Raw genomic sequence first — 20,280 nt, 5'->3', positions numbered from 1 at the left:
GACGGACAAGCGGGCAGGCCCCCTTCCCTCCCCCTGCCTAACCAGGGGCAGGGGGGGGCCCCACCGGGAGGCGGCCCTCGCCCCCACCGAATACTGACTCGAGGGATATGGGGGGAGAGGGGGGGCCTGGCCCCTGAGCCAGCCCCGCGCCTCCCAGGAGCCCCATTGGCGCCCCCCCCACCCCCCCGCCGGGGCCGGGCACAATGCCCCTAGTGTAGTCTGCCGGGACCGCTGCCCCTCCCCCCGGGCCGGACCCGAGGCAGGAAGCGCCCGCCCGCCCCAGGAATGCCCAAGGAGGCCGCAGAGAGCGGCCGAGGCCCGCGCAGGCTCCTGGGAGCGCATCCAGAGCCAGCCCCGGCTCTTCCCCTCCCCCGACGCCAGGGGGCCCCCATCCCGAGCCCAGCCGGCAGCCCCTCCCCCACCTCGGCCAAGTCTCACTAATGGATGAGGAGGGGGCGATGCCCGGAGGGGGGGGGGGAGGGGAGATGAGCGAAGGCAGGGGAACCTGCAGCCCCGGGCACCGTGCCCAGGGGGCACTTCCTGAGCTGGTCCGGGCTCCTTCTCAGGAGAGGGCGAGCAAGGAGAGGTGTCCGTGAGCGGCAGCAGGCCCAGCTGAGCGGGCACCGGGGCCGTGTCTCCCCTCCCCCAGAGGAAAGCCCCGACGGGCTGCAGCAGGAGCCGCCAGGTACGGCTCGGGCTCCCGAACCCCCCCCCCTTGTAAAAATAGATGCTAATAACACTGAATCGCCCCCCTGAGGGGCAGAGAGCCGGCCCGGCCAAGGGCTGGGGGCCTTCGGTACCCCCCCCAGGCCGGGGGGGGGGGGGGCACCAGCAGCACAGAGGACACCCCGGAGCCTTAAATGTGGGGCTGGGGAGAACCGAGAGGGGGCGCCACGGCCCTGGCCGCTGGGCCCCCAGGCTACCCCACGGCCCGGAAGGGGCTTTCCCCACAACCGCATGGGGTGGAGGCTGAGGCCACAAGCTGCCTTCTGGGGCCCCAGGATCCCCCTCCCCCCCAGGGAAATGGGGACCAGGAGCCGCTCCTTTCCTCCGGGCTTCCAAAGCGACAGGAGAGGGTCCCTCTGAGCAGGGAGGGAGCACAGTCCGTGGGGGGCGGGGGACGCAGTTGTGAACCTGCCAGGAGGCCCGTATGGGAGAACAGGAAGGGGCCCCTAGCAGTCTGTGGATACCCAGAGGCCCACGGTGGTGCAAGCTCGGTGCCGGCCGGGCCCCGCAGGCCTTCCTTCTCGGGCGCCGCTCCCTCAGTCATTCCCGCCTTGCTTTAGGGCCCAGAATGCCAAGGGTCCAGCACAGGAGCCCCTCTGCCCAAGGCTGGGGGGAGGAGGGGGCTCCCTTCCAGCATCTTCACGGCCCCCACCGGCTGAAGAGGGCACGGAGGGACGAGCTCCTGCTTCTGGAGGTGCCGGGGGTCATCCGCTGGGCCCCACATCCCTGCCAGGGCTTCCTTCCGAGCCCAGGGCACGGGTGCTCCTCCCCACAGGAGAGCTGGAGACTGTTTCCAGAGGCCCAGCCCAGCCCGGCCTGCCCCCAGGGTTTCAGTCTTCACAGTGACCTTGAGCTTGGTCTAACATCCTGGGAACTGGGGGCCGAGTCCAGGCAGAAGCCAGAGCGGCCCCTTGGCCTGGGCTGCTGGGTCTGGAGCCAGAGAAACCCTCGGAGGGGAGGCCGGGGAGGACGGGAGCCTCTGGGGGAGGGGAGTGGGAGCCTCCACCCCGGAGGTGGGAAGGCCACTGCTGAGGGATCTGGGACAAGAGGCCTCTGCTTGGTGGGTGGCTTCTGGGACCCCCTATACCAACCCACCCATTTCACAGGACAGGAAAGTAAGGCACAGAGGAAGGGCTGAGCCAGGAGGGTGAGGGGGGTGAGCACGGCCTGACTGCTCCGGCCATTTCTAAAAAGGCCCCCGGGTTGCCTGGGTCAGGTCCCCCCAAATTTGGGGGGGGGGCTTCTCGTTCAGTAAAATCACCCACGTCCATTTTGGAGTCCTCGCCAAGGCTGGATATGGACCCTCCCTTGGGGGTGGGACACTGCCCCTTCCCACCTTAGACTGCACCTGGCGACCCTCTGAGAAGGCTGAAGGCACTTGGGGGCTGGCAAAGGGCGGCCTGAGAAACCCTGCAAAGTAACACTGCCCACCATGGTTCTGCCCAGGATCAAACTCAGGGCGCTGGCGCCACCCTCTGGATACGAGACCTGGCTGGGCCTGGCACTCGGGGCTGTTAACAGGGAAACCTAGGGGACCCAGGCCGCCCAGGAGGGGTCGCTGAGGGGGCCGGGAGGGCAGGGGCTCCCCTTTCCTTTTTCTCCCCCTGCTCCCCTACTCCCGGCTGAGGAGGCCAGGCGGGCCCTAGGCAGCCCCCTTGTCTTTGGTGTGTCTGGTCTGTGAAAGACGGCCTGGCCCCGGCCCAGGAGCCGGGCTTCACACAGAGATCTTTGGTAAATCCTGCTGGCGGCTGGGACTGCCGGCTCTCTCCTGGCACCTGGGGGGGCGCTGACCTAAGTGCACGGGAGGGAGCCGTTTCCATGGCTGGGGGTGGGGGGGCCTGGCCAGAGACCTCGGGAAGGGGTCAGTAACACTAGAGGGAGCAGGCCCCGCCGGGCCCGCTTTTCCTAAGGAACCCCTGAGGTGAGGAGGGGGCAAGGGTCAGGGGTCAGGCCGGGGGTCAGGAGTCAGGGGGAGGGGTGCCCGGCCGCAGGAGCTCTCGGGGCGCCCCCTCCGGAGCTCCAAGAAGGCAGAGGCCGAGCCTCCCGCCCGCGGGTCCTGCCGCCCCTGATGCTCAGTCTCTGAGGAGCTCCTGGGGGTCCCTGAGGAAGACCACCAGGACGGTGATGTTGTCGCGCGAGCCCCGCTCCCGGGCGGCTGCCACCAGCTCCTCCGCGATGCGCGGGGCGCCCCCCGGGTTCTGTAGCAAGAGGCCGCGGACCAGGCCGGCCACCTCCTCCGGCGGGACCGAGTCGAAGAAGCCGTCGCAGGCCAGGAGGAGGTAGTCCTCGGCGCCCGAGAGCTCGTGGGAGGCCACATCGGCCTCGCTGCACACATAAGGCTTCTGGAAGGCGTCCCCTGGAACCAGGAAGTCGGGGGGTCACCAAAACCCCCCCACCTCCCACGGACCGGCGGGATGGCTCAGCCACGGGCCAGTCTGCTCCACCGAAGGCCACGGGCCCTGCCCCACACAGAGCAGAGATGCCCATGGGGGCCCCCAGATCAAGGCCTCCACACGGCTTCCCCGTCTGACCCCCCCCCGATTCTGAAATCCGGGGCCCTGGTCGGCCACTCACGTCGGGGAGCACCCTGGGGGGACGATGGTCCGACACAGCCGCCCTAGGAGAGGGGATGTGCAGGGGCCCCAGGAGTAAGGGGCTGGGGGGGGCAGTGGCTGGGAGAACCTCCCTGGGGCAGGACCAGGGCTCTATTGGGGGAGGTGGCAGGGCAGGAGGCGGAGCAGAAGGGGGGGCTCCACCACGGCTCAGACTGTCCTAAAGGAGGATGGAGCCTTGGGAGGTAGTGAGGCTGCTGCCCCTGCAGGTATTCCAAGGGGCAAGATGACACTGTCCAGGGACATCAAACAGGAGTCCCTCTCCCCGCTCTAAACCTGTGGCCGCCAATGGGGGTCAGGCAGCTCTGCCGGAGGCTCAGCTGAGGCCCAGAGAGAAGCTGGGGAGAGACCGAAGGGGTCTGGGGGCCCCTCCAGGAGGCCGGAATGCTTGTTCCCCGTCTGCAGGCTGCAGAACCTCGGGGCATCCACCCCTTCCCGTGGCCCCTGGGTGTCCACCCCTCCCCCCAAGGGCTCCTTACCGATGGCTCGGGAAACGGCCAGAGTGCCATTGACCCGCCAGCAGTCCACGTAGGACACAAAGCCGCCCAAAGCTTCTATGCGCTCTTTCTCGTCCTAGGGGAGAAGCAGAGGGGGCTGGGCCTGGGCCACTAGGGGGCACTGCAGCAGATAGGTGGCTCTGGAGTAGGGAGGTCCCTGAGGGGCCACTGGGGGGCGCTACAGCAGATAGAGCCCTGGCTCAGGAGTAGGGAGGTCCCTGAGGGGCCACTGCACTGGACAGCCTTGGCCCGGATTCGGGAGGCCCTGAGTTCAAAGGCAGCCTTAGCCATTTAATGCTCCCTAACTGAGCTCCCCCAGGTCCTTACCTGGCGCTCCGGCTTGTGGGGCTCCATCAGCACCAGGGCTCGCCCCTGCTGCACCAGCAGGACCTGGGAGTCTCCAAGCCAGGCCACGTGGATGGTGCGGCCCACAAGGAAGGCGCAGACCCCAGTGGTACCACTGTGCAGCTTCTACAAGGAGCGAGAGAGGACGGGAAGGAGGTCAAGACTTGGAGCTCCGTGGGAGCCGGGATGTCTGCGATGATTCCAGCCAGATACAAGGTGGGCCGGGAGGAACGCCATCTTCCCCACAGCAGTGACACTTCCGCCCCCTTCATGGCACCTCCATGCCCCTCGGCATGAGACCATTCACAAAAACAGTGGCGGCCTCTCCCAAGAGCCTCATCTTCTCCCATCACTCAGCCGACTCCCACCACTACATCCTTCACAGTGTAAGAGGAAGTGCTCTCCTCTTCTTGCCTTGGCAGACCCTGCCCCCCGGCCGCTCTGGCACCCTCCTGTGCCCTCCAACAGACTTCCTCCTCAATCAGCCTTGCCCTCCCCCATCTCCAGGCTCTCTACTAGACCTAACCAGTCCAACTGGACATTTTTTTGTTAATCCTCCACTTTCCAGCTGGAGCGAGCCTCTCCTCAGTACTTGGCCACGGAGGGCCCCGAGAACAGCTACTATACTTCCTATATTCGATGGCCCTCCTCAAATGCGGCTCCCAGAAGCAAGCCTGAGGCTCAGGAGGGAGTCTGAGCAGAGCAGAGACCTTCCCTGTGTCTGGATGACAGGCCTCCGTGCACGCAGACTAATGGCGTGTGGGCCTTCCCGAGAGTCGCCAAGTTTTTCAATGATCTTCCAACCCAGCCCAGATCTGTAATGACCCAAAGTCAAATATGGACAGGGCGGTTTAGTGGTCAGAGCAATGGGTGGGGAATCCAGAAGGCCTTAGTGCCAACCTCACTTGCAACTCTAAGCAGCAGTAAGAGCAGGAGTAAGTCAATCACTTCTCTCTCTGGTCCTGTCTCCTTTCTCGTCAGGTAAGACTAACAGCAGCAGCAATCTAGGGAACCACGGGAGTTTAGAGACAGAAAGACAGAGAAACAGAGAGAGAGAGAGAGAGAGACAGAGACCAACAGAGACATGGTCAGACCTGCACTTTAGGGAAATCCTTTAGGTGTATGAATGGAGGATGGATCGGAGTGGGAAGACTGGGGGCAGCAGACCTTCCAGCAGCTACTGCAATAGTCCAGGGGAGAGGTGAGGAGGGCCTGCCCCAGGGTGGAGGCCAGGGACAAGGGGGGAATTGGAGGAAATTGGGAGACAGGTTGCAAAGGTGAAATGGAAGTGTGGGGGGGGGGTCCAGAGAAAGGGGAAAATGGAAAAGAGTTGAGGAGGGAAACAGTTAAAGTGAAATGGAAAGGTGTTGGGGGTGAAAAGGCCTTGGAGAAGGGGTGAAATGTGGACAGGAGTTTTATTTAAAGAATTATGGTTGAGGGGGAATGGAGGGAAAAGGGGAGAGTTTAGGAGAAAAATGGTGATTTTTGCTTCGGACTGTTGGAAAGTGTCCCCTCACCAGGTGAGGAAATAAAGGGGAAGTTGGGAAAAAGGTGAGTCCGCTGGAATAATTAACCTGGGACAGTGAGATCAAATGGGAGACAGAGGGAACAGGGGAAAAGCCCGATGATCTCCCCACAGGAAGGGGTGTGACCTGGGGGGACAAAAGACAGAGGGGGGCTGGGAGGCTTGAAAATTGGGGGGAGGGCCAAGGAGGAGGGGAGGGAAGGGGGCAGGCTGCAGAGGGCCGGGAGGAGAAAAGGTTGTTTCCAGCAAGGGACTGGTTCCAAGAGGTTGGGTGGATTTGACCCCGGAAGGCGGGGCCCGACCCGGGGGGGCACCCCGGAGGAACCTTTCACGGGCAGGCCACCTTTGCCCCAGAATATCTCAAATCCAAACAGAGAAGCAGGCTGGTGGGGGTCAGGCCCCCGAGCCTCCAGCAAACCTTCCAGAGTGAGCCGGCTCCCTGAAAGCCTGCTTGTCCTCCCCATGGGCTGGGCTAAGTGATCCCTGCTCTCCTTCCTTTGTGGCTACGATAGCAAGGGAGCCAAACCCGCCGCTTCTTGTCACTGAATCAACGGGCATCGGCTCGTCCCCCCCGTGCCAGAGCGGTACCAGGACGGCTATGGGGAATAGGCCCGCCGGCTCTCACCTCCCGCCTGGCTTTCCGGAGGAACATCTCGTCTGTCTGCTTAAATGCTGCCCTCAGGGCCGCCGCGGGGTCTCTGGTCACCTCCGGATGCCGGGCCACGTTGACGTGCAAGTGGACTGCAGCATAGCTGGCGGCGTCGACTCCTCCGTGCCCATCAAAGACGGCAAAGTAGGCCCGATCCACCTGGTCCTGGGGAAAGAGACACAGGCAGAGACCTGCTGAACGGCCCCTTCCCAGCCTCACCCGTCAGCGCTCCTTGCCGGCGGCCACGGGCCGCGTTCGGCACAGAAAGGGGGAGCCCGAGGGCCCGGACCCTCACTCTCGGTACACTCTGGGGCCCTCCTCGGCAATTCAGCTGTTCTCCCCTAACCTTCCAACGCAGGCCAGCAAAAAGCTGCCTTAGCTGTGAACTCTGGGAGAGGAGGCGGGCCCTTCTCTCAAACTTCCAGCTCTGAAGCGGGGTTGGCGTCGGGGTCCCGACTTCCTCCTCCATGCGCGAGTCTGGCCCTAAGCTTCCTTCCAGGTCTAAAAGCCCACAGTCCGTGACTGGCAGCAAGAACCAAACCTTGTCACGTGATCGTGCACCAAGGAAAGACTCGGGGGTCCACAAGGCAAACCCCCAATGCCAGCGCTCTCTTCCTCCCTCCAGGCCCTGGTTGGAAAGGCCTCTTTGGAGGAGCCTCCATACCTCAGGGAACATGCTGGCCACTACTTGACGTCAAGGATGAACACCGGGTCAGCCAGAAAGAAGCGCAGGAGTCAGGAGGGCCCCGTTCTGGCCCAGAATCCATCACTCACTCCCCTGCAACCTGCCTACAGTCAAAATCGGCCTCATTTTCTCCACACTGAATGGGAGGGTCCTCCGAGAGAGAGCCTCCATCCCAGGCCTGAGGGCCCGCCTCCCCTTGCTCTGCTCCAGGTCCCAGGCCCTTTCTCACTCTGCTACTTTATGGGGAGAGGAGGAAGGACGATACTAGAGCAGTGAGATGATGCAGGGGATACAGTGCTGGCTCTGCAGTCAGGAAGACTCATCTCCTAAGTTCAAATCTGGCCTTGGGCACTGACTATGCGATCCTGGGCAAGTCTCCCTACTCCATATGCCTCAGTTTCTTCAAGTATAAAACGAAGCAGAGAAGGAAATGGCCGACTGTGCCATGTCTTCGCCGAGAAGACCCCAAATGGGGCCGGAAAGAGAAAGCCCAAGGGAAATGACTTGTACAAAGCATCCTTCCAGAGTTAAGGCCGCCGTGATCCCGTTTCCCAAACTGTCTGACTGAGCAGTGTCCTCCCAGTGTCCCCCAGCCCAGTTCCCATCGAGGGATCCTGCAGAAAGTCAGTGCAGACTGTGGCTCAGAGGGGGACCCCGCTGCCCCCCCCCCAGGCTCTGCTTCTGGTCTATGGTCTCGGCTTCCTGGGCCCCCCCCCCCCCCCCCCCCCCCCCCCCCCCCCCCGCCCCGGGCTTAGGGCCACAAAGGGAGCTGCACCCAAGAGACTTACACAGAAGCCAAAGAGCTGGTTGAAGGCGGGAAGCACGACGTGCCGGTCCTCCATCTTACGGCGGGTGTTTCGGATGGCGTGGACGGAGGTCAGCCAGGGACAAGAAGGGCACGTGGACAGGACCGGCATCTGCTTCTGCCTCCGGCTGCAAATCTCCCAAAGCTTGTTGAAGAAGCATCGCTGCAGGCTCTCTGCATCCAGCACTGGCGGAGGAGACAAGGGAAGGTCACGGCCCGGCGCCCGTGGGCTGGGGAACAGGGCACTGGGTACCGTCCCCAGCTCCACCAGACCGAGAGCCCACGAAGGCCCGGAGCAGGCCCCATGGGGAGGAGGCGGGAGCCCGGCGGGCCCTCAAGGCGGGAACCTAGAAGTGGGAGCCCCGGGCTCTGCCCCCTCAGTTTGGGAAGCAGGAAAAGTCTGCCCTGGGCACGGTCTCGTGCCCATCAGCCCAGAGCCGCGGGCTTCCTGTTTCTTTTCCTCAGACCGGACCATCTACAAGGTCTGCCCCGACTTTCAGGTTCTATGGCCCAGATTTTCCTTCCCGCTTAATCCCATTTCCAAGGAAACCCTGGGGCTGTCCTAAGGAACGTTCTACGCCTAACGTGGGCAGAGCGCCAGGCTGAGGCTCCTGAGGGCTCTGTCCTCCCACCAAGAAGCAGAAAATCCAGCGGGGGAGGGGGCACGAGACTACCGGGAGGGGGGGGAGGCAGAACAGAACCAGCAGAGGCACTCTGCGCCGAGCTCCGCCCACAGAAAGGGTCCCAGGGTCTGGAGGTCAGGGGGGACCGAAAGGGGCCCTCTGACACACAAGGAATCGCAGGACTGGGGAGGGGCGGGGGCCTCACGGGCTGGGAGAGCATTTAGGGTTAGAGCAGGGAGGCATTTTAGGGGAGGCATTTAGTCGGAGCCACAGCTCAAGGCTGGGCTGTCAGATTTTGGCTTCGAGGCCTGTTCTACCCCTGAGCAGGGAAACACCCATGGAAAGGGAGGAGCGCAGAGAAGACAGGCATCGAGAATGAAAAAGTCCGATGTCAGAAAGCCTGGAGAGCCTGACAGGAGCCTCCGCAGAGGGAGGCCAGCAGGGCCAGATCATTGCACGCAGCAAACAGCAAGATTATTCCAGGATCGGTTCTGAGGGACGCGGCTCTCTCCAACCACGAGGTGACTGAGGCCTGTTCCAATGGTCTTGGGACCGAGAGCCATTGACAGCCAGAGAGAGAGAGCTAAGGGCCTGAGGGGACCACAAGAGCATCCTCACTCTTCCTCTCGTTGGTTTGCATTTTATTTTCTTTCTCGTTTTTTCCTCCTTTGATCTGATTTTTCTTGGGCAGCAGGTGAATAAGAGAGCACCTTCAGAAGAGCTGCCCGGGCTTGCCCTGCGCTGGATCCCGTGCTGGATGGGGAGAACATCTGGAACCCCAGTTTTCACAAGGGCGAACGCTGCGAACTATCTTTGCGTGTATTTGGGAAATAAGAAGGGAAAGAAGGAAAAAGCCAGCAAGGTGCCGAGGGTTCGGGCAGCACGGCCAAGCGACCACATGGGTTTCCCTCCTTGGGCAAGCTTGGGTTTTCCTGGGCAGCCGAGGCTCGGGCCCCCTGGAGTGAAGTCCCGGACACTTGCTCAGAATGAGGGCGGTGGTGGGGGCTGGGGGAGGGGGCAGAGACGGGGAATGGGGAGCAGCAGGAGGCACAGTGAATAGAGCACCAGCCCTGAAGTCAGGAGTTCAAATCTCACCTCAGACACTTAACACTCCCTGGCTGTGTGACCCTGGGCAAGTCACTTAACCCCAATTGCCTCAGCAAAAAAAAACAAAAGCAATCCTCCTTATCCCCCTCCCAGCCCTGGCCCTTTGCTCCCAAGGTCTCCAGACCCCGGCATGCAGCAGGCGTCTAATAAATGTGTGCTAACTGGTGCTTGCAGAGTGTGAAGAGAGGCTGGAGAAGGGCTGAGGGGGCAGAAGCGGAATAAAGACCGCGCTGCCTCTGCAGGCACAGGGTGGAGAGAACGACGCTTCCCCTCCCCCCCCCAACCGGTTCCTCTTTTCAAAATGTGGAAGCTGGGGTCTCGGACCTCCAAGATCCCCTCCAGCCGACTCTCTGTTGTTCTTCCAGTTCTGACCTGGAGGTTCTGAGGCCCCCAGAGGGAGGTACCTTCCTCTGCCCTGTGGCCCAACGGCAGCAATTAGCAGGTGCCAGCCCTTTTTTATGCAGTAGCCTGGGTGGGCCCAAGACACCCCTAGAGCACCCTGGGATGGGCCCCTCGGGGCCGTCTCCCACCCCCCAGGGCCCCAAAGACAAGGGGAGGCTCTGGGCCCCGGGGGCTCGGTCTCCTGGAAGGGTGCCCGAGGGGCACCCAGAACTCCTGGGGCGTAAGGGCCTCGGGGTGCCAGCCCAAGAGAACAGGAAAGGGCCCTGGAATTGTCAAGGAGGAAGAGGCAGCAATTCAACTATGCAAGCAGCTGGCAGAGAGAGGGGCAGAGCTGGCAGGGAGAGGGGCAGAGCTGGCAGGGAGATGGTGCTGAGGAGTCTCCAGCCGTTTGGGCAGCCTTCCTCTGGGGGGCCCAGGACAAAGCAGAGGCTCTGTGAGGAGGGGCCCCACCAAGGTATGACCCAGCCGAGCCCTTTCCCATCTGCCCAAGCGCCCCCGGAGCGGGACTCAAGGCCCTCCAGGCGCTCAGTCTCTCCCCCAGCTCGTGCCCAGCTCCGGCCTCTCGCCAGTCCAGCGCGCCGTCTCCAGCGGGGTCCCCCAAGCCGGCCCAGAGCGCGACGCTGTGGCTGTTCCCTGCCAGCGACAGGGCCGTGAAGTCCGAGAAACGGGTGGCTCCCCGAGGGTTCCTGCGCGCCAGCTGCTCTTACAGCCACCAGACGCAGAGTGACACAAGGCGGCCCCCACCCTTGGGCCGGAGAGAACATGGGCCCCAGGCAGGGCCACTGGGGTGGGCCCGAGAGGAGGCTGGGAGGGGCTACCGGAAGGGTGGGAGGAGGAACAGGTGAGGGAGGGGCTGCAGTGGGGCAGATGAGAGAGGGGCTCAGCCTCAGGGCAGAGGGGGAGGCCCCCAGAAGCCCTGAGACAGCGGCAGAACCCAAGCCCTCCAGCTGGGAGCCCCCCCCCCCCCACCCCCAGCCACTCCTGGAGCCTCAAACTCTGAGCTCTGCTGCCATCTGTAAAATGGGACCGCGCTGCAATAACCTGCCAGATCCAAGATACTCACAGACCCCTTCTTCCTCCTCCTCCTCCTCCTCCTCCTCCTCCTCGTCCTCCTGCTCCACCTTCTCCTGGCTGGGCAAGCGCCTGAACACAGCCAGGTCCTGCTGCGGGAGCTGGGCCACGGCCTCGTGGGTGAGGGAGCATGCCAGGGGCAGCGGCGCGGTCCTGGGGGGAGGGGTAGGAGACGTGATGGGGGAGGGGCGTGGCCGGTCCAGGGAAGCCCCATCTCCCTTTGTCAGGCGGGGGTTGGGACACTGCTCCCTGACCTGACCAAGGACCGGGCCGTCCCGGCCTCTCACCGAAACACTCCTTCTGCGGTGAATTAGCCGTGAGCCAATCGGGCCCTGGGGCCCTCCTTGGGGACCCCACTCTCCCAAGCACAGGAGGGGGCCCCCCCCCTACGAGGGGTCTTTGGCCACCGGGAGGGCTTCTGACCCCCTTTGGCGTCAATGACAAAATGATTCCATTACCCAGAATCCCCGTCTCTCCCCAAGGGCCCCGAGTGGCTCCAGGCGGGCCTCCCCCACGTGGGTGACCGTCCAGGCCAGCTGGGGGTGGGGGTGGGGAGGAGACAGGAGGCCACTGACGTTTCTGGGGCAGGAAGGCGACCTGGGAGAGCTGTGGAGCCGGGCCCGGGAAAGAGAAAGGAGGCTCAGTTCCCTGCCCCCTCCCTGTCCCCGCGCCGACTCCCAGAGGGCAGAGCTCGGCAGGGGCGGCTCCCGGGGGGTCAGGGCCGGGTCCAAGGCCACTGCCTGGGCCGGACGATGCCTCCCCCGGGAACAAGCTCTGGGCAGCGGGGGAAGGAGGGGGCACCTCTGGAACGTGGGGGCGGCCCGTTCCCACAGGCCCAGGTGAGCGTAGGGGGCTCCCGTGGGTAGCGTCCTGTTTTGAGGGCCTGGACAATAGCTGGCTGAGGGCCACCTGCTTCCCGCTTCCTCGGGCCCCACCCCCACATCCTGCCAGAGAAGGCCCGGGGGTTCCACGGGCGGGTGGGCAGCTGGGAGCCGGCCCAGCAGGAAACAGCCAGCAGGAGCTGGAGAGGAAGCGGCCCGAGGGAGGGTCACACAGTCACCAGAGGGTGACGGGAAAAGCTTCCCCAGTCCCACTGCCCAGAGGAGGGTGGGAGGCCCACAGAGCAGCCCTGGACCTTCCCGCCCTGGGCCCTCTCCTCCCGGACCCTCCCCCCTGCTCCCCCACCCCCGGGCCCTCCCCTCCGCTCAGATGCTGCCCGGGTGCCCGTGGGCTGGGCCCTACCTGCTGGTGAAGAGGCCCAGGGCCAGCTCGCTCAGCTCGCCCTCCACCTCCTCCTGGCTCAGGGGCACTGCCGGCACCTTCCAGGGCAGCGCTGCCTCCGGGGGCAAAGGGCCCGGGAACTCCCGCAGGAAGGCGTCCAAGAAGCCCTGGGCGGCCCGGGCCAGCCACCGGCCCCCCTTCCTTGAGTGGGAAGGTGGTATTTTTTGAGGGTTTTTCTGGGAGAAGGAGGGAGTGTTTGCAGGCGGGGAAGGGGGTTTCAAGCTTTGTGAGTGGTTTACTGGAGTTTTAAAGCGTGTTGGGGCAGTTTTAGCTGATTTTTGGAGAGTACATTGGTGCTGTTGGTTTGGCCAGGCTGTAGAGTATGTTTACAATGGTTTTGGATATATAGTATTGCTGCAGAGTAGGTTTCAGATGGCTGTTGAATGGTATTTTGCTTTTGGATTTTTCTCAAGTGGCCTGGGTTGCTGGGATTACGGGGTTTCACCATGGTGTTTTGTGTGTGACATGCTGGCTTGGAGGTGGCTGTGTTTGCGTGTAGTAGGTTTCGAGGCATGCATGCTGTAGGGTGTGGGTAAAGTAATTTTGTGGCTTTTGGCTGTTTAGTTAAGTGCGGGGTTTGTTAGTGGTGGGGTTTTGTTAGAGTTTTTGTTGTGGTGTTTTGCTAGGTGGGGAGGCATGCATGATGCATGTTTCTGCAGTGTTGGGAGTATTGACAGATTGCCGTTTTTGTTTTTTGGCTATTTTAAGTGTTTCTTTAGAGTTTTTCTTTAGGGTTTTTCTACTTTTTGTTAGTTTTCTTTCTGTTTTAGGTGTTTTTGCCTTGAGTAGTTTTGTGATGGTGTTTTTAAGTGTGTTTTGTGAGTGGGATGTAGGGATTGGATGGCTGGGCCATTTTTGTTGGGCCACTGGGTTTTTGGATATTTTTGCCGGTGGTTTCTTTTGTGTGGCTTTTGTTATTTTAAATTTTGTTTTGGGGCCTTGGCTTGGAGGTTGCTGGCTTTTCTTAGGTTTTTGGTTTTGGTTTTACATTTCTTGGCCATGTAGAGAGATGGAGTAGTTTAGGATTTTGGCGTAGAGTGGTTTTAGGTTTTGGAGTTTGGCATGGCGGTGGGGTGGTGGTTTTGATGGGTTTTTGCAAGTGGCTTTTTCTTACTTGTGTTTCTTTTGGAGAGAAGTGGATTTTTCTTTGGTGTCTAGAGTTTGGCTGTAAGGGAAGTTTTGGAGTGTTTAGAATGGATTTAGGGGATTTTTTTTGTGAGTGTTTTCACCAGGGTTGTTAGGCATGTTTTATGTTTTTGGTTTAGTTGAGTTGTGTTTGTTGTTTTAGTATAGGTTTTCACGGCGATTTTTATAGTGTATTTAGAATTTTCTTGAGTGTGTTTTGTGAGCTTTTGGTGTGTTTTGTGATTTTTAGTGTTTTATGTTTTTTGGTATTGAATTTTGCTTGCTTGTGAATTTTTTTCGCTAATTTTGTGCCGGGCATACTAGTTGTGCCTTGTAATAAAGGCTAAGTGAGTATACTTGTTGCTAGTTCTGTAGAGTAAAGCTTTTGGTATATAGTAGGTGCTACTAGAATTTTCTCAGGGTGCCTGTGTTTTAAGTATTAGGCTTGCATGGGTTTTGAGATTTGCCTTTTATGTATTTTTCTTGGACATAGGGATGGGTTGCATTTGCTGCATGCTGGGCGTGGGTTTTTGGGCCTGCAGTTTTGTGTTTTCTGGGTTTTTCTGTTATGCTGTATGTGTTTTGGGATTTTGTTTTTAAGAGCAAGTTTTTACTTTTCACGGATGTTTGTGCTAGGGTGACTTGTGAGAATTCCTACCTTTTTCTTGCATGTTTGGCATTACTGTAGGGGATGCTATGTGTTTGGGGTGGGGTGAATAGAGTTGTGTTGGGGCATTTTGGGTGGCGCGTAGTGGGCTGGAGGTGGCGGGGTGTGGTTGCGGTGTGTGTTGTGTTTTTGAGATGAGTGGCGTGTGTGGCAAATTAGGGGTTGAGTAGAGTAGTTGCTGTTGGGGTTGCTTAGGTTTGGGCATGCGGTGTTGTGCCTTTTTATGTTTTGGCGGTGGTGCATTTTTGCTAGGGTACTTTTACGTTTAGGACGTTTGTGGTTTCATTGGGCTGTTTTTTTGTTTTGTGGTTTTGTGTTTAGTTTGTTTTGTTTTTTGTAGTTTTTTTTAGTGGTTTTTGGGTTTTTTCTTGTGTTTTGGCAGTTTTTCTGCTAGGAATTGGGATTTTGTGTGATAGTGTTGGTGTTGGCTGGGGTTTTGCGTGTGAGTTTTGTGTTAGGTTGCGGTTCTGTTTTAGGAGAATAAGTGTTTTTTTTAAAGTTTTGTCATTGGTTGGGAATGAGTGAGTTGTTTGGGCAGTTTTTGGGAGTGGGCAAGTAGGGAGTTACTGGGGCTGACTGATTTCTGACTTTCTCTAGGCCTACTTCTGGCGTGGGTTTCTTTGGAAAGGGAGGCCTCAAGCTTTATCTAAACGTGCTACATCTCAGAGGGGTTTTGTTCAAATCTCTAGGGAGAGACTTGGCAGAGACGGGTAGGCTAGACTCCTTTTCTCTCGCTTTCCCTTGGGCTGGGGTTTGCCCTTTCCTTACCAGCAGGGCAGAAATTGTTCACAAAACGCCTTGAGACGCTTAGAGGGAAGAAAAGAGCTGCTGACATTTAGGAACTTGAGCTTTATATTGGGAGGAAGCCTCGACGCTTCTCCTTCGGCTCCTTGATGTTTGTAGAGAGGAGGTTTCGGCCAGTTTTCATGGTCCAGAAATCTCTCCGGAAAGCCACACTAAAGCCCTTTGGGGCCCAGAACCAGAAGCCCAACCCCCCGCTCCGAGACAATGGCCCCCCCCCCCCCCCCCCAGATGCCCTTCTCCTGCGGGAGTTGACATTTATGGGTGCTTTTCTCCCAATAACCTCGAGGGGGGAGGGAGACCACCCACCCATCTGAAACAGGAAGAACTGGCTGGGGCAGATGCCCTGGCTTGCCCAGGCCCCCCCCAACCCCAGCAGCGCAGAAGGGCCCGGAACCCATCGTGGAGGCCCCATCCTGGGCGCCTGGGCTGTGGCCGACAACTCGGAAGCCTTCTAAGCCAAAGCCCGGCCCCTGCGGGATTCTTGACAACTTCCCACCGGCCTGCACGACTGGGGAGCAGCTTGTCTAAGGAGCCAGAGCGCACCGCACTGGGAGAGCCACGCACATGGTCCAGTCCGACTCCCTAAGCTTGAGGTGGGCCCACACACCCCTGTGCAAAGCCTTGAATGCCAGGCAAAGCTGAACCTTTCTATTGTGAACAAAGCCTTCCACAAGGACCCCAAGATCCCGTCTGCCCACACCAGTCGGCAGCAAGGCTGGGGAAGGATATGGTACCTACCTCCACCGACCGTGGGTGAGGGAGATTCAGACACCACTACGGCTCCTGGCCTGGGGGACACGGGGAGGCCTTGGGCAGAGACCACTAATTCAGGAAGGAGATCTGGCTTAGGAAAGCTAGAATCAAGAAATCACGGACCCACTAAGTCCCGAGAGCACAACGGGTATAAAAATGAGCTGGACACGGCATATGGCAGACCCGCGCCTGTGGTGGCTTTTCACATGTGAGAGCTGCAAGCTGGTCCCAATCACGTCCAGCAGGCCAGACGCTCTCAGATTATGGGGTCAGCCTCCACTCTGGGAGGCCTCTTTGACCTAAAGGGGTGGTCCCCTGCGCAGCAGCCTTTATTTCCTGCAGGGTCCCTCATGCCCAGGGACTCCTGGGGCTTGTGCCACTGTTTTTCAAATTCAGATTGTTTTTTGTTTTTTGCTTGCGGTACTTTTTCTTGTTTGTTTTGCTTACATACTTGGCGAAGTTTTATGAGTGAGTATGGTGAGTTGGTGTTTGTGTGAGGGTTGTTTGCGGTTGCTGTTGGTAGGGTTTCAGTTGCTTTGTGTTGAAAGTATTTTGCTTTTGGGGTAGATGGAGTGTAGATTATTTTGCTTTTGTTTTAGGGTTTCGCGTTTTAGAAAGCGATGGCTATGGCTTACGGGATGGTTGTCGTGCTGGTGAAGTTGTGCAGCGGTGTCGCTGGGAGTGTTTAATGCTGGGTTTGGAGGTGGCGTACCATAGAGATAATTTATAAATATAATAAATAAATAAAAGGGAGGGGATATAAATAAAATAAGAAATTTGTGAGGGATATAAACGAACTAAAAGAAAAGGGCCAGGGAGGCAATTGGTGGTGTTTTGGTGCTTATAATGTAATATTTTTAAATGGTTTGTAGTTATAGGTTGTGCAGGTTGATGATTGGTTTGGCATAAAAAGAAATTGGGGAAAGGGTGGCATTTTTCTTTAGTTTTGGCGTTGTGGAGGTAGGTGGCAAAGTTTTGTGGGACGGAGCAGCCAGAGTTGGTGGTGGGGACGGGCGAACTTTCACGGCATGATTGAGTAAGTGATGTTACGGATTGTTTTAAAAGAGGGGAGTTTGGTTGTAAGGTTGTGGAAGTTTGAAGTAAATGGGTTTGGCGGAGGGGTTAGTAGTTGAGGTTTTTTGGAATGTGTGGTTGTGGTTGTTGGGGTTTAGGTTATAGATAAGTGAGTTATGTTTTATATTGGAGTGGTATGGGGAGGCGTTAGTGCCGGGCATCAGTGGTGGGGTTTTGGTAGTGTTTGGCTGTTTACTGTGGACATTTTGTTTTCTTTGGTGGATGGCGGAATGCATTGTTTTGGCAATGTTTTCTTTGCTGGGGGAGGGGGGAATTTTTATGTTTTGTTTTCTTTACGGCTGTTTTACATGGTGGGTTTGAGAGTATTTGCGGTTTCGGGAGAAGTTTTTTGCGGGGTTGGGGTTGGCATGCTGGCTAGTGGGGGTGAAGTGGTTGAGAGTGTTTTGGGCTGGAGAGTGTTGAAGGTGGGAAATTGGTGGGGTTAGGGGGTGAGCTTAGGGAGAGAGTGTTTTGAGGGAGGGATGGCAAGCGTGGGGTATGTGGGAGGGGAGTGGAGTGGCTGAGACGGTGGTAGTGCTTGAGGGGATTTTTGTTTATGTTGCCGGTGTTTGTTTCGGGTGGTGGGGGATGGAGGTAGGGTTATGGTGTTGTTTTATTTGGGAGTGTTGTGTTTTTGGTATGTAATGTGTTCTTGGGGTTTTAGAGCATATTTTTCTTAGGAGTTTTAAATTTTGGCCGTTTTACTTGGATGGGATTGGTGCTTTGGTGTTTTGCATTGGGTTTGGTGTTAAGCGTTAGGGATTTTGTTATGCATGTGTACGTGTACATTTGAGTTTAGTGTATTGTTTGCCTTCGGTTTTGCTTGGCGTTTGGTGTTTTCGTTTTTTACGGCTTTTGGGAGAAGTGGTGCAGGCGGCGAGGGTGGGGGTTTAGCGGGCGGGGTGGGGTGGGGTTTAGTGGGGAGGGTGGGGTTTAGGTGTTTCATGTGTGGGGTTAAGCGAAGTGGTTTTGGATTAGGGCGTGTAGATGGTTTCATTTTGTGGTTGTAGTTTTGGTAGTGTTAGTGTGTTTGATGTTGTGTTATAAAGGTTTCTGTGTTTTTGGTTTCACTGGTACCTTGTGTTCTTTGCTTGGGCGGGGTTTTAGGTTGAAGGGTTTGGAGCGTGGTGTTTTCTCTAGGAGGTTTTTAGTTGTTATAGTTTGTTTCTGCTTATCGGGATTATTGGCATGTATTTTTAGGCGTGTTTTTATTTCCAGTTTTTCTAGTTTCTTTCTCATTTACTGAGGTTTTGAGGGTGGGTTTTCTCTACTTTTGGGCAGTTTGGAAGTGGGAGGCGAATTTTGGCTTAGGGGTGCTGCATGTGGGGATGATTTTTCTTGAGTATTTTGCCAAGCTGTTTGGGCGGGATTTGAGGTAGTTGTTGATTTTTGTTGGGGTTTAGCGACTGCATTTTGCTATTCTTTGTAGGTTATAGTAGTTTTGAAGCGGTTGCTTTTGCCGGATCTAGTTGGCAGAAGTGTGTTTGTGATAGTTAATGGAAGCAATGGCGTTTGGTTTCGATTAAGTTTTACTGCAAGGGAATTTCAAGGGCGGGGTTATTCAGGGTTTGCCTTTGTCTCTGGGCGCGGTGGGGAGGTAACGTGCTGGGGGAAGGGGGAGTGCTAGTAATTAGAGCGTAGGTTGCTTGGCTGCTCTGGGCTCTCACTCACCACACTTCACAGTGAGTCTCTACTGGCATTGCCTACCTACTACGGTACAATTTGGGGAGGGAGGCTGGGCGATTGGCCTAGAAACGGAGGGGTTGAGTCTCAGTAGGTGGCGCTTTTCTGTTTCGGCTCCCCTACGGCTGGACTCTAAGTAGTCACTAACCAAGTGGGGAGGGGAGGGGTGGCAGCTTTATCTCTTGCCTGCCTGGCCCCCTCGCCCATTCGGCGGCCACATGGCTTCCCGGCCTGGCAGATTCAGAGCTGGGAGAGCGCGTCGGAAAGGCAAATATAAACTCCTCCGGGGGCCCAGGCGGCGGGCTGGCCCCGCCCCTTTTTAGAAACCAGGGGACTGAGTTGTGGGGGGTTAAGCCAGTAGTGGGAGGCTGAGGAGGCCTTTGGGCCACCCCGCCCTTCCCTCTCCCAAGTGCTGACTTTGGAGTGGGATCCCGCTGCGAGGGATGACATTTGGAGTTACAGCGCCACCTGCTGGGATCTGGAGCCGGGAGCTCGGCTCCAACCAAGGGTGTGGGAGAGGAGAAAGCAGAAAATAAGCGCGGTGGGAGAGAAGGAATAACCAGGACCGGGTCTCGAGTGCGAGCGGGGCCAGGCTGCACGACGCTCTGCTCCCCACGCCCCGCGCTGACTCGCCAGCCCGGCCAAGCTCGCCAGGACGCGGCAGACGAGGGGCCGGGCACCGGTGGCCCAGGCCCGGACTGTGGGGAGCGGCCTGGAGGCAGAATTCCCCTTCGGGATGACGGCCTCCCAAGAAAGGGTCCTCCGGCCTCCTCCTGCAGCTCGGTGAGGACGGGGAGCTCACCCCCTCACACTGGAGGCAGCCCATTCCCCGGAATGCCCGTCAAACCTAAAGCTGCCTTTCTGCACTTCCACCGGGCGGGCTCCCTTCCTTCTACTTCAGCTCTGGGCAGGAGGATGCTTTGGACTCAAGCAGATGGGAGGGTGTGACCCCGGGCAAGTCCTTGGATCGCTTTGGGCCTCAGCCTCCTTATCTGTAAAATGGGCACCCAGCAGCGCCTGTCTCACAGGGTCTCTGGGAGGGCCAATTTGTCAGATGTGCTTTGCTCTGTAATTGTTGCCTTCTCAAAAATTCCTAATCCCTCTTCCCGAGAGACCTCGGAGGTTTTGAAGCGGCGATTGTCTCCTCCCTCAAATCGGTCCTGCTTCTGGGAAACCATTCCCGTTTCCTTGCGCTGCCCCCCCCCCAAAAAAAAACCGCCGCTCCCCCCCCCCCCATTCTCCAGGATGTCCTTCCTGAAAGGGACCGCCCGGGGCGGAACATGGGGGAGGGAGGGGGGGGGCGGCCAGAGCAGTCCCGCCATATTCCCCTTGCCGGGGTCAGCGGGCTGGGCCAACGCATCAAGGGGTGTTTCTTTGCCTCCCCAGTGCCTGGCACATGGCACGAGCTCATCATGACTCACTGACTGGGGACAGGACCGGGGAGGGGGAAGGGCCCCATGCAGGGGTCAGAGGGAGGCCTGGAGTCGGGCTCAGACCGGCCTCCTGCCTCCGAACCCGGCTCTTCCCATTGAAAGCAAAGGAAAAAGCGGGAGAGAAATAAGCCAGGAGGGCGGGGGGCTGACTCAGCCCAGAGAGCAGGAACTCGGTCACTTCCCCCCGGGCTCCAGCGGAAGCGCTAACAAAGGCCGCCCAGAAGCCGGCCTCAAGCCGCCCTTTCTTCCACAGCCTCCCCCAGAATCCGGGACGGTTCATTCAGAAGGGACCAATCTTTAAGAATGGGGAAACTGAGGCGGGGGGGGGGTGCGGTTAATGTGAGGATTTGTCCTATGTCAGTGAAGCCCTGACCTGGGATCAGAAGCAAGATGTCCTGTTGAGTAGAGCAGGC

The 20,280-nt window shown here is 58.6% G+C and overlaps 1 protein-coding gene across 1 annotated transcript; it reads right to left on the bottom strand.

Moving 5' to 3' along the window:
* Positions 1–1,131: 1,131 nt before the first annotated feature.
* On the bottom strand, positions 1,132–19,612 carry PPM1F (protein phosphatase, Mg2+/Mn2+ dependent 1F). The gene is made up of 9 exons (XM_031949134.1): positions 19,461–19,612; positions 17,049–17,126; positions 12,290–12,469; positions 11,040–11,200; positions 7,828–8,030; positions 6,331–6,519; positions 4,163–4,306; positions 3,818–3,911; positions 1,132–3,082 (listed from the first exon to the last, which is right to left on the bottom strand). The coding sequence occupies exons 1-9, from the start codon at positions 19,610–19,612 to the stop codon at positions 2,799–2,801; spliced, it is 1,485 nt and encodes a 494-aa protein (XP_031804994.1). The 3' UTR covers positions 1,132–2,798.
* Positions 19,613–20,280: the final 668 nt, after the last annotated feature.

The sequence above is a fragment of the Sarcophilus harrisii genome, chromosome 1 (assembly GCF_902635505.1).
Source record: "Sarcophilus harrisii chromosome 1, mSarHar1.11, whole genome shotgun sequence".
Lineage (NCBI taxonomy): Eukaryota > Metazoa > Chordata > Mammalia > Dasyuromorphia > Dasyuridae > Sarcophilus > Sarcophilus harrisii.
Note: the sequence above shows the minus strand (reverse complement) of the source record. Positions and strands in the feature narration are given on the sequence as shown.

What these genes read in the sequence shown, in the direction of transcription:
- PPM1F (XM_031949134.1), bottom strand. Translation starts at nt 19,612, where the DNA reads ATGGTTTCCCAGAAGCAGGACCGATTTGAGGGAGGAGACAATCGCCGC. An exon ending in ACCAGCTCTTTGGCTTCTGT is followed by an intron (nt 6,520 to 7,827) that starts GTAAGTCTCTTG and finishes CTCTTTCCCCAG; the next exon opens with GACCAGGTGGATCGGGCCTA. An exon ending in GGCCGTTTCCCGAGCCATCG is followed by an intron (nt 3,083 to 3,817) that starts GTAAGGAGCCCT and finishes TCCTGGTTCCAG; the next exon opens with GGGACGCCTTCCAGAAGCCT.